The 16,793-nt window shown below is 28.8% G+C and overlaps 2 protein-coding genes across 4 annotated transcripts; both read left to right on the forward strand.

Annotated features, from left to right (window-relative positions):
- Positions 1 to 3,965: 3,965 nt before the first annotated feature.
- Positions 3,966 to 9,587, forward strand: LOC100160656 (sugar transporter SWEET1). The gene is made up of 6 exons (XM_003246277.4): positions 3,966 to 4,642; positions 4,830 to 4,907; positions 5,137 to 5,260; positions 6,009 to 6,278; positions 6,412 to 6,531; positions 8,683 to 9,587. Exons 1-6 carry the CDS (start codon positions 4,563 to 4,565, stop codon positions 8,824 to 8,826), a joined length of 816 nt encoding a protein of 271 aa, XP_003246325.1. The 5' UTR covers positions 3,966 to 4,562; the 3' UTR covers positions 8,827 to 9,587.
- A 2,436-nt stretch (positions 9,588 to 12,023) lies between these two features.
- Positions 12,024 to 16,532, forward strand: LOC100569336 (heparan sulfate 2-O-sulfotransferase 1). 3 transcript variants are annotated; one of them, XM_008187543.3, is made up of 7 exons: positions 12,024 to 12,497; positions 12,648 to 12,984; positions 13,332 to 13,486; positions 13,576 to 13,655; positions 13,721 to 13,957; positions 14,099 to 14,259; positions 15,811 to 16,532. In XM_008187543.3, the coding sequence occupies exons 2-7, from the start codon at positions 12,801 to 12,803 to the stop codon at positions 16,104 to 16,106; spliced, it is 1,113 nt and encodes a 370-aa protein (XP_008185765.1). In that variant the 5' UTR covers positions 12,024 to 12,497; positions 12,648 to 12,800; the 3' UTR covers positions 16,107 to 16,532. The 3 variants fall into 3 exon arrangements, with proteins under 3 accessions (XP_008185765.1, XP_003246326.1, XP_008185763.1); XM_003246278.4 differs by having other exon boundaries at positions 12,027 to 12,497; positions 13,287 to 13,486; XM_008187541.3 differs by having other exon boundaries at positions 12,027 to 12,493; positions 13,287 to 13,486.
- Positions 16,533 to 16,793: the final 261 nt, after the last annotated feature.

Consider the following 16,793-nt stretch of genomic DNA (forward strand, 5'->3'; position numbering starts at 1 on the left):
ACTAGATTCACTTTCCTTTCAGAAAAGGTACAACTTTTGAAAATCGAAGCATTTTTACTGCTCCAAAAGTTGTCGTCAGACACAAAAAAAAAAAAAAAAACACACATCATTGTAAAATCAATACATTCATCACTTCGTTCAGAATCTAAAATGTAGATAGTACAGTATACAGTAGACAGTATAGTATAGCCGACACAGTTCAACAGATAACAGTCCGTAGGGTTTGGTCTGCGTGGACGAATTCTCTAATATAGTCTATAATCCAAGAGTGGAGTGGGAATATACGTTTGTGCAGTCAGAAAAAATCATTAAAAAAATCCCTGTAATTGCGGATTGTCATATTTTATCGGCGGCTTTGTTAAGTAAGCACAGTGTAAAATAAAAGTATTCATACCGTCACACCGTGTTTGTACTGTTTGGAACCTGGAGGAAAATGATAATAGTGTAATTTTCACAATTAATAATAAACATAATTAGGGAACGGATTTATACTCCCAAAAATGCTCTAAATATGCTTTTAAAAATACTGTACTTAATATGCTATAAAATATGTGATTAACATTTAATCGAAAATATTTTATTTAAAATTATGTAAAAATACTTATAATTATAAAAAATGGTATTTCATCATCTGCACTTTGTTCTTCACCAATAACATTCTTAATATACCTACTTTAATAAAAAAATAAAAAATTTAATTCATACTTTATTTATTACACTGGATGACCAGTCGTAATTTTATCATTATAAATATTGTAGGCCCATTGTCTATATTATTATTTAACTTATAATAAGTACTTAAATATTAGCCACTATCATAAGTAATTTGTTAAATGATAAATATATGTGGCTGTGGACGTGAAAATATACCATGAAACAAAAATATTATGCACCATAGTCTATAATATGATAAATATTACGCATTAAATATATGCAAAAGATGCAAAATAAAATTAATATTATTTTAATAAGAATTATCTAAATCGGGGACAATTTATACTCATCAAATGTCAATAGGCCCAATGGCCAATACGTATATGCATTTGAAAATAAATCCGTTACCTAATCATAAGACCTATAGGTACCATTGTACGTTTTGCATCATAGATATTTGAATATTTCATAGATATTATAGGTATAATTATTGTTAATTGATATAATCTTTACCTTTATATTTATCTTTGACTTTATATTTTTATAAATTATATAGTATCCTTTATATCTTTGGACAGCTATATCTGAAGTTCTACTCGACCGATTTTCATTTCAAACGCGAGTACTTACAGTAGAGTAGCCAAGAATTTTGTATGGGGGGTTAGCCCGGCTAAGTATACAAATACAATTAAGGGCCGTTCTTACAATGTCCGGTTAACCGACACTTCACCTGCCGAATTCTGCCGGTAATAAAATCTGATATTAGTCAGTTAGCGTTAACCGACACTTTACTGGTCATTGTAAGAACGGCCCTAAATCTTTTATTAACACTTTTTATTTTTTATTAATCTTGATAAAGTTCTAAGGTCAACACAGTCAATGGGGGGGAGGGGGGGGGCTATGGCCTCTTAGCCCCCCCTGGCTATGCCACTTTGCAGATGAACCGTCTAATGAGAAAATGGGTCAATTAAATAATTTACAAAATATTTAGTTGTCCGTGTAGTTTCGTAAGGCGTAGCAACGCGCGTTGATAGCCGTGCCGCTCACACACATCTTTACAACACCCACTATGTTTACTGCAGTCTGCAGCCACAGATTTATACTACTACAGTATTATAATATATATATGTGACTGCACCATGATTCTTTTACGTATTAATGGACTGCAGGAGTGCTAGCAGTACCATGATACTTCCATAGTTGTTGTGTATAATATATATAATATATTATGCAGTACTAGCTGCTGCGTCGTCGTCGCCGGCGACATTTTCTAAAACCCATAAAGGCGCGTACACACTAGCGTAACAAAACGGTGAACTTGTAACATAGGTACTAACATGTAACAGTTTGACAAAATGTTACAACAGAAATTAAAGTTGAAACATGTAAAAGTAAAAGCAATATTTCTCATTTTGCGTGGAGAATACCCACTAATAAATCCTGACACGGATGAATATTCGATTGAAATAAAACCATTGTTATTATAATCAAGTGATATAATAAAAGAAGTATTTGGAGATATTATTTTTAATTTAGAAAACGTGACTGTTTTTTTGACAATTTGCAATTATTGTACCTAAAAATCAACATTGTGATAAAATAAAATATAAATAATGCAATTATTGTTAGTATGTTGCCAGGGCAAGAAAATATGTTTTTAAGTTTAAACACGGTGTCAAAAGACTGTGACCATTTTCTGTTTCCTACAGACTTTTAAGATTCGTCCGCACAGTTTGGTCTTAAAGCAAGGTACTATCGTAATACTTTTTAGAAATTTAAATGTAGTATCCAATGTAATGAATGGTACAAGATTTATTGTATGAAATATGTACGACCATTCTATAGACTTAGAATCCATAACTGGCCAAGCAATTGGGCAACGTATTTTATTGCCTAGAATTAATTTGACCCCGTCAGATCAATCAGATTCTGCTCTTTCCTTTTAATTTACTATGCGTCAATAAATTTCCGATAAGAATAGCTTTTGCTATGATAATAAACAAATCACAGGGTCAATCATTGAATAAAGTAGGGTTGTATTTACCCCAACGTGTATTTAGTCATGGTCAACTTTATGTTGCCTTGTCCTGTTCTCTGTAGATCTTTTGAAAAATGAAAATACAAATAATACCTAATTACAAAAAATATACAATGAATAAAGTTATTATAAGAAATTCTATAATAATATTACAAAAATTCATTGCAATTTTCATTTGCTTATCAATTTTTTTGTTTTGGGTGAAATATTTGCAGTTTTCCCGTATGAAAATGTCCTGCGTATATTTTTATTAAAACTTAAGATATTAAATTACTTTCCATTTTATGCTTTTCCTAAACATAAACGGCAAAATATTATGGTATAATGCATTATAATTTATAACATATTGTACTTATATATTTTTTATATTTATATTTATATATATATATATGTGTATATAATATATAATATTTAATTTTATTATTCAACAATCTTATTTTTTTTACTTTACGGGTATTCAGCTAGTACAATTATTATTAGTGATGAAAATCGGTGATATTGTTTTGGACAAGTAGATATATTATAAAGTACTTAAGTAATTTATCGGCAAAGTAATAAATATAAATATCTTTAGTCTTTACCACTTTACGAGTAATTTCATTTTTTTATTCATATTAAATCATATTAGGTAGGTAATTATTTTAATATTTACTTATTGCTTTTTTAAATTAATTCATTATATAAAATGAGAAACAAAAATCAAAATATACATAGTATGAATTTTCTTATAAAAAATTGAAGTTTAGAGGTCAGTGTAGTCATAGGTTATGAGTTATGAGTATTATGACTTATGGACTTACAGGTGTTTTATAATTTTAAATAGGTACCTATCTATTACAATTTATTTTTTCCGATTTGGTATTAAAAAATAATTTCCCAGTATTACCATAGTAGGCAATAGGTGCCTACAATATAAAAGTAATATTGCCGGTAATTTACTCAAAAAAGTTACATAAAAATCAATTTGCTACTAAAAAATAAATTTCTTGATATTACTTATAACATAAAAGTAATAATACCGGTAATTTTACATTATAATAATATAATATGTCTATAAACAAGGGCTAAGATAATATATTATATTACATGTTTTAATATAATATTATATCTTAGTCCGTGTCTATAGATAGAATAATATAAATAATATTATGTTTTATAGAATTTCTATGATATAGGGTGATAAGCACTTCTCCGAAAAATGATAAGGGACGTATACGAACAAAACAACATTAGAATATTATCGGTACTCGGCAGTCGGCATTCTGATTTCTGATACCTACGAGTGATAATATCTTATTATTCTGTATTATAGCCACAGTGGCTGTCTCGGCCAAACTGCCAAAGTATTTTGTTGTATTTTCGTTATCGCCGTTGTTATGGTTCTCGTCGTTATCATTGATTTTTAGAATAAATAAACACGTATTGCTTTTCGATCGTCAATATTAGCACAGCTTACATCAAACGTAATATTATATAATGTACTGTACCCAATATCATAAATCACAATAAATTGTTGAAATTTGCACACGGCATTGTACCGTATTTTTTACCGCCTCCGGCAACTGGTCTCGATGTAAGACGCACGCGCCGTACGTTCCGCGTTGTAAACTGTTTCGTTGTACACCGTAATGACGTGGTGCTGTCGTTGTTTTTACGTAGGTAAATCATTACTGTTATTTAGTAGATCCGCATATCGCTGCATACTGCCGTCACCGGCATCGCCACTTGGGCTTCAAAGTTCGTCGTCAATCTGTTTTTCTCAGTGTGCGGCAACACGACGGCCAGTATCGCCGCCGGAACGCAGTAGTACAGAGTACTGGCACGTAAGACCCTAGTCGTCAACTCAATCAGTGTATCAACCGTTGTGTCCATGATGAACGGGTATGACTTCGAATATGCGCTGCGTGTTTCCGCTTCAGCATGCACGTGCGTCCAGTTCTTGTCCGGATTGTGAGTACAACACTATTATAGTACGATTAATAAGTACACAGTACATTAGTAGGTGTCTAAAATTGTTGGGTTGTTGCTGAAGTCTTTTTATTATATATTGTTTTGTTAACTGCACTTTATAATCACAAGTTGCTTATGAACATATTATTATATTACAATATTTACGCAGATATTATTTGGTTTACAGTTTGATATGTGCCAACTTCATGAAGAAAGGCAAAGTATCAAACGAGTCTGTAGTACCATTTGTCACTGGATTTCTGTCGTAAGTTATTTCATATTTTAACATAATAAATACAACTTTGTTGACTACAGTTTTGCTTCCTACATAATTACTATGCAAGAATATTTTCAATAATATTAACTTATTCTCGAATTTATTACAATGGTTACAAAACTACTAAAATAAAATATTTAATGGAATACCTACTAATTGATATTGTGCAATCAGTATTCTTATTAAGTATTAATATTATGGTACTAAAATATTTTAGGTGTTCATTGTGGCTGTATTATGGTATGATATTGGCCAACAGCACATTAGTGTCAGTGAATGCTTTTGGCTGTTTGCTATTTGCGATATACACATGGATATACTATAGATACACTTCTAAAAAAGTAAGTAATTCAAAAATCAACTTTCTAAAATGTTTATAGTTGAGATGTTAAACCATTTTAAACCAACAAATAATTTTATACATTTATATATTTTATGTTGAGGTAAAACTTATCTTGAATAGAGTATAGCCCTAAAAAAAATTACAAAATATGCAAATAATTAAATACATAACATTTTTTTCTTATAATGTAATTATTAATAATAGAATAAATAATGTTTATAGTCTTGTACGTTTGTACAAGACTAGTGTACATTCAAATACCCAATGGACCCACAGAACTGAGACTAAAAGATTGTTGTTTTTGGAAATGTTTAATTATCGTCTTATAGATGATTTTATGCTGTTTACATAAATGTTTCAATAAATAAATTCAAATCGATGAAGTCCTGTGAGAGGCGTACATTTCCATTACAGTGGTGGTTTGCTGTATCAGTAGTTGTGTGGAGTTTTTCTGATAATATATTAGCACATTGTTTTTTTGATGAACATAAATTAAAATTAAATTTGCAAAAAATTTTTATTTATTAATCAGTGTTAAATTATAAAATAAATTAATAATATTTTTTTATATCTATCTCTAACAGTTCAATTATAGTTGATAATACTAGTGTAATTTTATTTTTTATAAAATTTGCTCTACCTATTTTTTGTTGTTATTGAATAAGTTTACTGATTGGTTTTAAATTATAATGTTTCACTTTTTAACTATTGATTTATACAATAATATGTTTGCTCTTGGTAATTAGAAACGAGTTATACATTATGTAGTATCAGCTATTGCCGTCATTGCGTGGATTGTGTATATTACTTACACAAATGTAAATCAAAAGCAGTCAAAAACTCTGTCATCCTCAGAATTACATCTGCATGAAACAGTGGAGGTGGCGGCAGTAACACCTTTGGATATAGCAGACACATCAATCATATCCTCAACCACTAATGATGCTATAGACCGTGTTGGGCTTTTATGTTCTCTGACTACTATGTTGTTTTTTGCAGCACCGTTTTCAAATTTAGTGAGTGTTAATGCTTATGATATAATAAATTTTACATAATATATGCTATGTTAAAAAATATCATTATAGATCCCGTAAACTATGTAACAAAACTAATTGATGATGATTATTTCCATACTTACAATTATTATAGATTCATGTGATAAGAACTAAAAATACAGAGTCAATGCCATTGCCGTTGATTGTAATGACATTCCTTGTTTCTGCTCAGTGGTTGGTTTATGGCCGAATGTTACGTGACAAGTTTATTATGGTAATTTATGATTATTATTAGTTAGATTGTTCAAATAAATAATAATTTTAAAGTCTAATATATTTTTGGTTGTATTACGGGTGGAGATGGGCAAAATATCTTGCAAATTAAGATTATATTTTTCTCATAGATTGACATGGACCTTACATGTTAGTATGTAGAGTAGAACCTCAATAATTCGGATTAATTGGGGCTATAAATTGTCCGGATTAAACAAAATAACCAAAATACGTGTATGTATGATAGAATTAAGAATATGACGTATTACGTAATTAACAATTGGATAACGTGATTGACAATTTTTTTGTTGGTATTTTGTAGAAGTATTTGCGGTCACATGCATATATGGGAAATTCATTGAATTCCTTTTCATGTATATTTTGGTCTGCATCTCAAACTACGCATTTACGTGTTATTAAACGACTGTCCGGATTAATGAGGTTTTACTGTACTATGTTTCCAATTAAATATTTTTTTATAATATAAATTCAAGTATTTAAAAAAAAAAAAAGGTATAATATACATCAAAGACTAAAAGTCAATGTAAAAATATCAATGTATCGAAAAAAACTTCAATGTTTTTGCTTACCTCTATCACGATATGAATTTTATAGCTAAGAATTGAAAATTTAAAACAAAGATTCTCTTAACAATATTATACTCTTACCCAAAAATATATAAACAAATTTTTTTTATTGATATTTTAATTTCATATAATGATAAAATCAGATATTTAAACAATAACAATTCTTTTTATTCTGTTGTAATTTAAAAATATTGTTTGCGGGTACTTGACCTTTAAAGTATATTACTTTGTTATATATAAATAATGACACTTTCAAATGCAATTATTTTGGCAAAAATGAATTTAACCTACTGTAGTACTAATGCCTAATAGTAAAATAAATTACTTTAATCACAATAATATCATTAAATATACAATTAAAATGTACAAGTATAAATGTTAGTACATAAATATGAAAACAGGGGGACGAGGTGGCCGAGCGGTCAACGCGTCGGCTGCGGTGCTCGCAGTCACGGGTTCGATCCCCGGTCACTGGGTGGCATTTTTCTCCGGGCAAGTCACGGTGTCCGGAGAACAAGTGCCGCCATCCCCCACTCCGGGGCATGGCAGATACCTACTGGTGCCCCATTCAAAAATTCTGCCAAAATACACCCACGTGTAACACACCCCTACCGTCAAAAAACCTACTGTTCCACCCCTCCTCCCAATGGCCTAAGTTGCCGCGGGATAATTAATAAAAAAAAAAATATGAAAACATTATTTTGAGATATTTGAATCACCAAAAAAAATTAAAATTCAATATTTCATGTTAATATAAAGTTTATCTAAAATTAGGTTAAATGTCCGATAATACATTATAATATGTAGTACTCGCAAACTTATCGATAACCTGATTTGAATCAATATCAGACTCATAGAAAATAATCATCAATTGTTTTACATGGTCATGAAAAATTGTTGTTCTCAATCGATTTTTGAAAATGTTTAATGGTTTTCTTCTGGATACTGCTACATACTTGTAGATTATAAGCGATTTAAAGAGTTTATGTATACTGTATAATGTAGGGAAAATGCTCTGTAATCCGGAATTTTGTGTTTTGAGATAATTTTAGATTCGACCAAAGATAAATAATCACATATAATTATTACACAGTCATAGAAATTCGTTTTAGGTATATAACGACACTGGCATATTAGTAACCTGGTTAGAGTAGTACTGTAATAATGCATTACCTAAGTAACACGTAACTGGTACGTGTGTAAGTATCTAGTACCTTCTTACTTTAGTAATAGTATTAATTTTCTGGATAATTTTTTACCCAGCCACCTGGTCCTCACCCACCACCCATTTTAGGTTGTTTAAATGAACCACCTTAAGTGCGTAATCGGCACCACAGGTAATATAGGCTGACACACCGTATTTGATCAGAATCACTCCTCTTGACACCTACTTTACAGCGGGGCGTTACTTACATTTAAAAAATAAATTATTTTATTAATATCACCAGTAAAATTATATAAGTAATGTGATAATGGTGAACATTTCTTATAATACAATTAACTATCAATATGTCTTATTTCATTTTGTACATAGTCTATCATTGGTGAATTTGTTTTTGTTTCAGTACCCAAATTCTGTTGGATGTATGCTTTCTGTCATTCAACTGGCTCTATTTGTTATTTATCCTAGAAGGTCTGCCGTACCATTGACCGCCGAACTCCATAATCATCATCATCCATATCCTTATATTAAATTAATGGACGCATGAAAGATTTCATTATTACTTTACTAACATTATAAGTATTTTGGGTAGCTAATATTGTTGCAGTCTTCACGACTGTAGCGTTTTCTCAGAGAAGTACAAAACACTAAAATCTAAAACTATAAAAAAAACTATTGTTATTATATTGTTATTATTATTAAGTATTACACTTGTGATATTTATATTATAATTTAACTTAAATTATATTTAGTTTTAGTGTTGTTTTACACCATTAATGGTAGTATAATTCATAAATTCTGTTGTTGTTACTGAATTTATGTTATTTATTGATGACTGATAATTACCTTTTTCTCAGTTATGTAATTTATAAATTATTTTCTACAAAAATGTATAACAGTAGTTAACATTTTCCTCAATCATTGTGTACTATTACTTATTAAATACTACTAATGTTCCTTCTAGTCTTTAGTTAGGGGAAATTAAGACATCACTTCATTATAATTACTGATATGCAATTTGGCAAAAAAGCAATTGATAAAATACATATTATAATTTATTTTAAGACAATAAGTATTGAGTAAACTAAATTATTGATACTGTATTATTATAGTTTTTTACAATGTATAATTTATATTTTATTTTGAAAATATGTTATAAGTTTATAACATAGTAATATATATTATGTACTTTTAAACCAATGTAAAACCATGGACATTTAAAACCAAAAATGAATAATAATATTTTGTTATACTTTCATTATTGAATTACTTGAATAAAAATCAAATATTTTCTTTTTGTCTCTTCAATGTTCTTTCAATTATTTAATTATTATTATTATTATTATTATTATTTATTAATATTTAATCTTAATTAAATATTTTATTAAAATTTGTATCATTATCAATTGAATGCTTGGTATTTACAAAATTAGTTTCTCTTCCCTAGTATGAATGTATGTATTTTATGGGTAAAAAGGTTTAAATTATTGCAAAACGTTACAATCTTTAGATTTATAGTTTTTAAAATTTGAATGAAGTGTTAAAAAACTTGAATATTTCACAAATCAAAAATGTATTAAATTTGAAAAATTTTCTATCCTCTAATAGTATGCATCTGTATATATTGGGCTTTCACCCGTAATTATTATAAACAAATAAATAGTTAAATTTAAGTGTTAAGTAATAGTCCATATTTTTTAGGGCTGTCAGTGAAATTACCAAGTTGCTTGAAAACAAAAGTATTTACAATTAAATTATCGTTACTGATCACTTATTAGTCGAGATGGAGAATTTACGTAAAAAAAATATCGGTAAATTTACCGGTAATTTTTACAGTAAATTTACCAATAATTTGGTAAAAATGGTAAAATATCTAAATCTTAGAGCCATTGTTATTATCGAGGTTATTATTTACTATAAGACATTAGTAAATACGATTTTGTATTAGGTACTTATGTGTATACCTACTTGTTAAATCTAGTTCTTTCCAATAATAACAATCATCAAAAAATTTTAAAAATGTATCTAAATTATCTATTGTTCTGTATTAGATATTAGTAATTAGTACATTTTATAAAATATGAATATTTGATTATTCATATTAAATTAATAAATAATTTAAATTAATCTAAACTATCAAAATTCACATAATCTTTACTTCTTTTTAAGTTAAAATATTTATATTTAGACTTAACTTTTGTATTAACAATTGTATATTATCAATATCAAATTATCGTCCTTCTTGGTATCTGCGATCTGCCTATATAAAATGTTTCCTAATTACCTACTGATATTTAATGTTCTAATATATAATAGGGGTGGCAGAATATTGAAACTATTGCCTATAACAAACTATATAAACAATAATAAGTATATCAATATTACAATTGATAATATCACAGTATAAGTTGATAAAAAAGATATTTCTTCGTGATTCAGACTAGGCGTTTTTGATTTCATTTGATTAGAGGGGCCACACAACATTCTTTTTGGTAAAAAATAATTTACCAGTAAAAAAAAAATTTGTAAACTTTACGGTAACTTTTTTTACCTGGTAAATTTACATTTACTCACATCTCTACTTATTAGCAATGTTGGGAAAGATTTTTTTTTATCTCAGTTAAGTTAATATGCACCAATAACAAAAAGTTAAAAGTTAATTTAGATATAGATTAACTCTGTTAAATTAAAAGTTAATACACACTTTTTGTTAACTTTTTATTAAGTTGAAAAAAAGTTAGTTTGTTGCCACAACGCTAGCGTACTGAATTTTTTTGGTATATTACTGCATAGGTATTTAATATTTTAATGGTAATTGCATATTTCTGCATATTTTCACAAAGTTCAAAATTAATTTCATATTGAAACAAAATTTTAAAAAAAGTGTATAAAATTTAATAATACATTTTGCAGACACTAAGTGATTATTCATTTCAATAATATTAAATTATAAATTTTATAATTTTAAATTATCTTTGAGTCGTGCATTTATAGACTATTAATTTGTGAATTTTTTACCATATTATACAATTTAAAGTTTTCTTCCTTGCATATTTGTCGCATATTTTCGCGATTTTGACTGCATATTTGACACTTTTTAGTATAAAATCTGAGCTGTACGTAATACGAGTATAATATGACAATTTACAATAATAATCCAAAATAGACATCGCAGAGAATATAAAAACAGATAGTGCACTCCCTTTGGGCCATGTGCCCATGTCCTCAAAAATGTAAGCAAATCAAAATGACAAAATATATATCTCAAACATACCTCAAATCAGTATCACCACTAATATAGTTTTATATTATAATCTGACATCTGTGATATCGGCGAGGCACGTCCGGGTCAAAGCGCCACTGCTCCAGCGAGTTCAGCGACGTCGTAAATGGCCGGTCGCCGGATGTAGCCTATCTCGTCGATTCATATTCATCACGATCTATATACAACCGTGATATTCATGGCTCATGCACAGTCGCACAGATTTATTGTTATTATTATTATTCCAAAATGTATAATGTTGTTATCGCACAGTGATGAGCACTGTTTGAGATAGAATTCTAGATATAGGTATTCTATCTTTATTGAAAGAAATCTATATGATTATCTATGGTCTATCGGCTATTATGTAGTATACGTATATAAGGGTAAGGCCAATTCATTTATTTATTATCTATATAGTAATATTCCGCCACTGATATCTATATTACTAGTATAAATTGTATTGTAGTTGAATGTATTCCGCTGCGATCGACGTTATCACTGCCGCCGACGCCGTATCACCGTTGTCGTTACAAACAATAACTATTCATTTTTGCATTTCCACACTAAATATTTAAATCATACCTACCTAGACATATTATTATGTAAATATTAAATAAGTCTATGACTTAATACCTACAGCTTACGCAATAATAAATTCATTATTATTATTATCAGTTATCACTACAGTCGTCCGTCTGCAGAAATAAACTAAAAATAACAATTTTACTTTATGTTTAATTACATTAAGTAAACGATTTTCTATGCTGACCGACACGATTTTTAATTATTGCTATTTTCAAGTAGAAACGATTTATAACAATAGCGCACGATTTAACCAAACTGGATCAAGACTCAAACTACCTACACCACTCTACAGTCCTCACTAGATTTGTATCTATGACGATCGTACTTTTATTGTTGTTGGACGTAGGTGATACTTCAACAAATTGTGAGTAAGTGTAATTTTTTTTTTTTTTAATTTATCTAATTTTTACTTAGTTTTATGAATACCGCTATTTACACATTTTAAAATACATGATATGTATTTACTATTCAGCAGTAATTATTTACAATCTCTTAATATTTTACTATTGTGTTTATAGTTGTATTCTGGAAGTTTGTCGATTGAAGTGATTGAGGTGGATAATTATGTCACTATGTTCACAGTACAAGATTAACAATTGCTACCCCCTCACTACTATTGAGACTACGTAGACAGCAAAAACAGTTTAAAGACCGTCCACTCTTTTACCACAATGTTTTTCAGGGTCAGACATCAGAAAATGGTACATGTGTACCTACTTGTACTTGTGATACTAGGTATTTTAGTGGTATTGGGTGCAATGATTGCATACCACGCATTGTTACGTGAACAGCATTTTCAAATTCAAGTAGCTGTAGCCAAGTTGGCAAGTGGCGATAGTAATTATCAGCGTTTTGGTAAGTGTACATACTTCTATACCAGTATACCTATTACAATGTAATAGCCAATAGCCATAGGTACTCATGACAAAATAGATAGGCATGCCAGCTATTCTGTGATACACATCTGGGTGTACATCACATATTCTGTCTGTCATAGTTCTTTGCTGGGAACTACGAGTAAATAGATGATATAAAAAGTAGTGAGCTTCCACAGGAAATTAAAGTAAAATTGTTGCTGTTGTACCCATCTATTTTGTCGTGGTAATGGTGTGATTTTCACATCCACGTCAGTCACTATCGATATGTGTATATCACAGATTCATCCGCCTCACAGTACCACCAAAACTCTGTCATGATTCTAGAAGAACAAAAGCCTCTGGTAATCTACAATAGGGTGCCCAAGACCGGATCCACAAGTTTTGTCAATGTGGCCTATGACCTGCATTCCTATAATGCATTTCGAGTCCTTCATGTAAATGTTACAGGCAACTCGCATTTGCTTTCCATCTACGATCAGGTATAATCACACTGCTATAACCTTATTCAATAAACCCTGCCATAACCATCTATAACTTGGTATTTAAATTAACAATTATTATCTTTCAGTTCCGGTTCATTGACAATACTACACGTTGGATGAGGCCCGCATTTTATCATGGCCATTTTGCATATATTGATTTTGAGAGGTAATATTCTACTTCTGAAGATATAAATATTATGTTTTAGTTACACTTATTGATTTAATTTTAAGATATGGATACAAGAAGCCATATTATGTTCAATTGTTACGCAAACCTTTGGATAGGTTGGTTTCGTATTACTATTTCCTACGGTACGGTGATGATTATAGACCACATCTAGTGCGCAAAAAGCATATGGACTCATCGACAACATTTGATGAGTGCGTTGAGCGTGGTGGGTCAGATTGTCAAGCAAATCTTCTGTGGTTACAAATTCCTTTCCTGTGCGGTCAATCAGCCGACTGCTGGTTTGTATAATATTTTTTATCATTACAACTGATGCATTACTAATGTGAATTTACCACTAATTTTTTCAAATAAAAATGTTCATTTATTATTCCCAACGTGTTTTAAGTTTACTGTGTGTCATAAAAAATGATATTTCATAGGATTCCAGGAAGTGAGTGGGCATTGCGACAGGCCAAACGTAATGTTCTTGAAAAATACACTTTAGTTGGAGTCACCGAACAAATGGGAGAATATCTACAGATGCTTGAACTCGTGATTCCTGGTGGGATGTTTCGCAATGCTTCTGAACATTTCAAACACAGTATGTATACATGGTCTATATTTTATTGGGTATTTTGGTTGTATGTGGTGTACCGCACATTTCTATACATCATATGCAGTATACCCCATGTTTTTATATTTAAGGCTGTTGAAAGTGTGTATTTTTTTTGTGTTTAGACCAATAAACGGAAGAAAAAAATATACTGCCAAAAGTCCAATTTTAATTTTGAAAATATATTTGAAATTCTTTGTTTCTTGTCTGTATTTTGTAGGAAATTATTTTTTTATATTATTAACATTAAAATAACAATGAATTTTGAATAAAATAAGAAAATTAATTTGTACTATACTAATTAAACAATTCAACAAATCGAGAATCAATTTCCTATATAACCTAGAAAAGAGAAATAGGAATTCAAATATGTTTTCAAAATTAAAAACAGGCTTTTGGTACTGGGTGAATTTTTCTTGGTCTTTTTGAGACTTATGGTCACATTAGAGTTGAAACTAGAGGTAACAATTTTAGATATGTTGTTAAAATACAAATGTACACGAAGTTAGCATATTTAATGTTCACATGTAATTGATTCCTGTAATTAATGTTCCTCAAGTAAAAATTATTTTTATAAACAATATACCTAACCTAACCTAAAAATTTGTTTGATTAGACTAATTAAATTGTTGAACTAATTTTGTCTTAAAAAAGCGATATTTAACTTTTTAAAATCTAAAGTTAAATTATTGTGACAATAAAGTCATTCATTTCAGAACTTTAAATAAATTATGTTTTTAACATGTATAATATATCATATAAGTTATAAATGTATAAACTTTTATTTATGACATAATTATAATTTATATTTACACGTCTATTTAAATAACACAAACTTAACACATGAAACTTTAGTGTTGAAAACTAATACCTATATATCAAAAATACACAAATTACACATGTAATAGGGACCACTAGATTAAACTATTTTGATCGCAAAATATAGTGACCTGTGACTGCGCGTATGTACGTTACGGATTCTCAAGAATTGTAGCTGTAGTTTATCTTTAATTACATAACGCGTTCGGGAAACTCATGCACACTTATGTTAACAGTCATGCAGCACTTACGGTAGGTATAGAATATTGCCTAAATCTGACCCCTTAAAAATAGTTCGCTTTCAACAGCCTTAATTAAAATATCAATAAATACATAAATGTAGAAATAATAGGTAATATATTTAAAAAAAATGCAAAATTTATTATATTAATAATTAAATGTTATCTAGTAAAAAATCATTCAGCTATATACAAATGTAAAAATCGCACTCTATTATTTAATAATTTAATTATAAATACATTAATTTATTTTTATTATTTGTTTTACATTATTAACATTTCTAATATATAAAATATTAAAATTATTAAAATAATTATCAAAAAATATTTAAATGTGTACTCTTTATAATTTTATAATTCGGTAGATGACAAGTTTGCGGTAGACCGCATATGACAAGAATAACTTTTATTTACTGTCTATGAATTTCAGTTCCATGCATGATGTATTGTTGTATGTACTATATTATATAATAATTTTTAGGCTCCAAGTCACATCTAAGAAAGACCGCTAAGAAATATCCTGTCTCTCGGAAGACCATACAAAAATTTCATGAATCAACAGTTTGGCAAATGGAAAATGAATTATATGCATTTGTTGCCAGAGAGTTTGCTTTTGCATATGCTAAGCAGTTTCCAAACATTTCATCAGGACATTCTGGTACTATGAAAAAACATTTAAAAATTAGTGCCATACCTCCACCTAGTTTCCGATATGAGAAAATATATCCAAAGCCATCAAATCAACAAAAAAAGAAAAAAAACACTGCCCGTGTGTAACAAATTTTATTTTATGAGCTTTAATAAATGACTATACACAGTAGTACCCATGATGAAAATAGAGTACTACTTAATAATATTTTTCAATGTATTTATAATATTATGTACATGTATATCTTAAATCCGTCTTGTATATTATTATTAAACTATGTTTTCTACATTTGTATTGACGCCAAAAGTTATTATTTATAATGATTAATTTGTTTTAAATGTTATCTGTTGAACGGTTGTATTATTTTTGTGTCTGTATAAATTTAACTTGATATCAAGTACCTAGTATAGTCAAAACAGTTATTTTTATACTAGTAGAGAATAATAGTTATAGAACAACCAATATTGACTGAATTTGTAATATTTATTGTTTGTTAATTTATACTTTTTATCATTTGTTCTTGAAAAGAAATAAAAATGGGGATTTAGATTTAAGACTTCAATGTTTATTTTTTTCTTTTACTTAAGAATTAATTTTAATAAAAATATTATATAATGTATGAATTAGAAATTCCTTCAATCGATGAGACTGATACAGTAACATCAAGATATAACATTATTTTAATTTAACTAATATATTTAACTGTATATTTACTCGTATATACCGTGAAAACATTTAGTCTTTTACCCTTATGTAACATTAATGAATGTTTTATTTATCAAACTTATGAGATTCTAAGGAACATTATGTACCCA

This window comes from Acyrthosiphon pisum, chromosome X (assembly GCF_005508785.2).
Source record: "Acyrthosiphon pisum isolate AL4f chromosome X, pea_aphid_22Mar2018_4r6ur, whole genome shotgun sequence".
NCBI lineage: Eukaryota > Metazoa > Arthropoda > Insecta > Hemiptera > Aphididae > Acyrthosiphon > Acyrthosiphon pisum.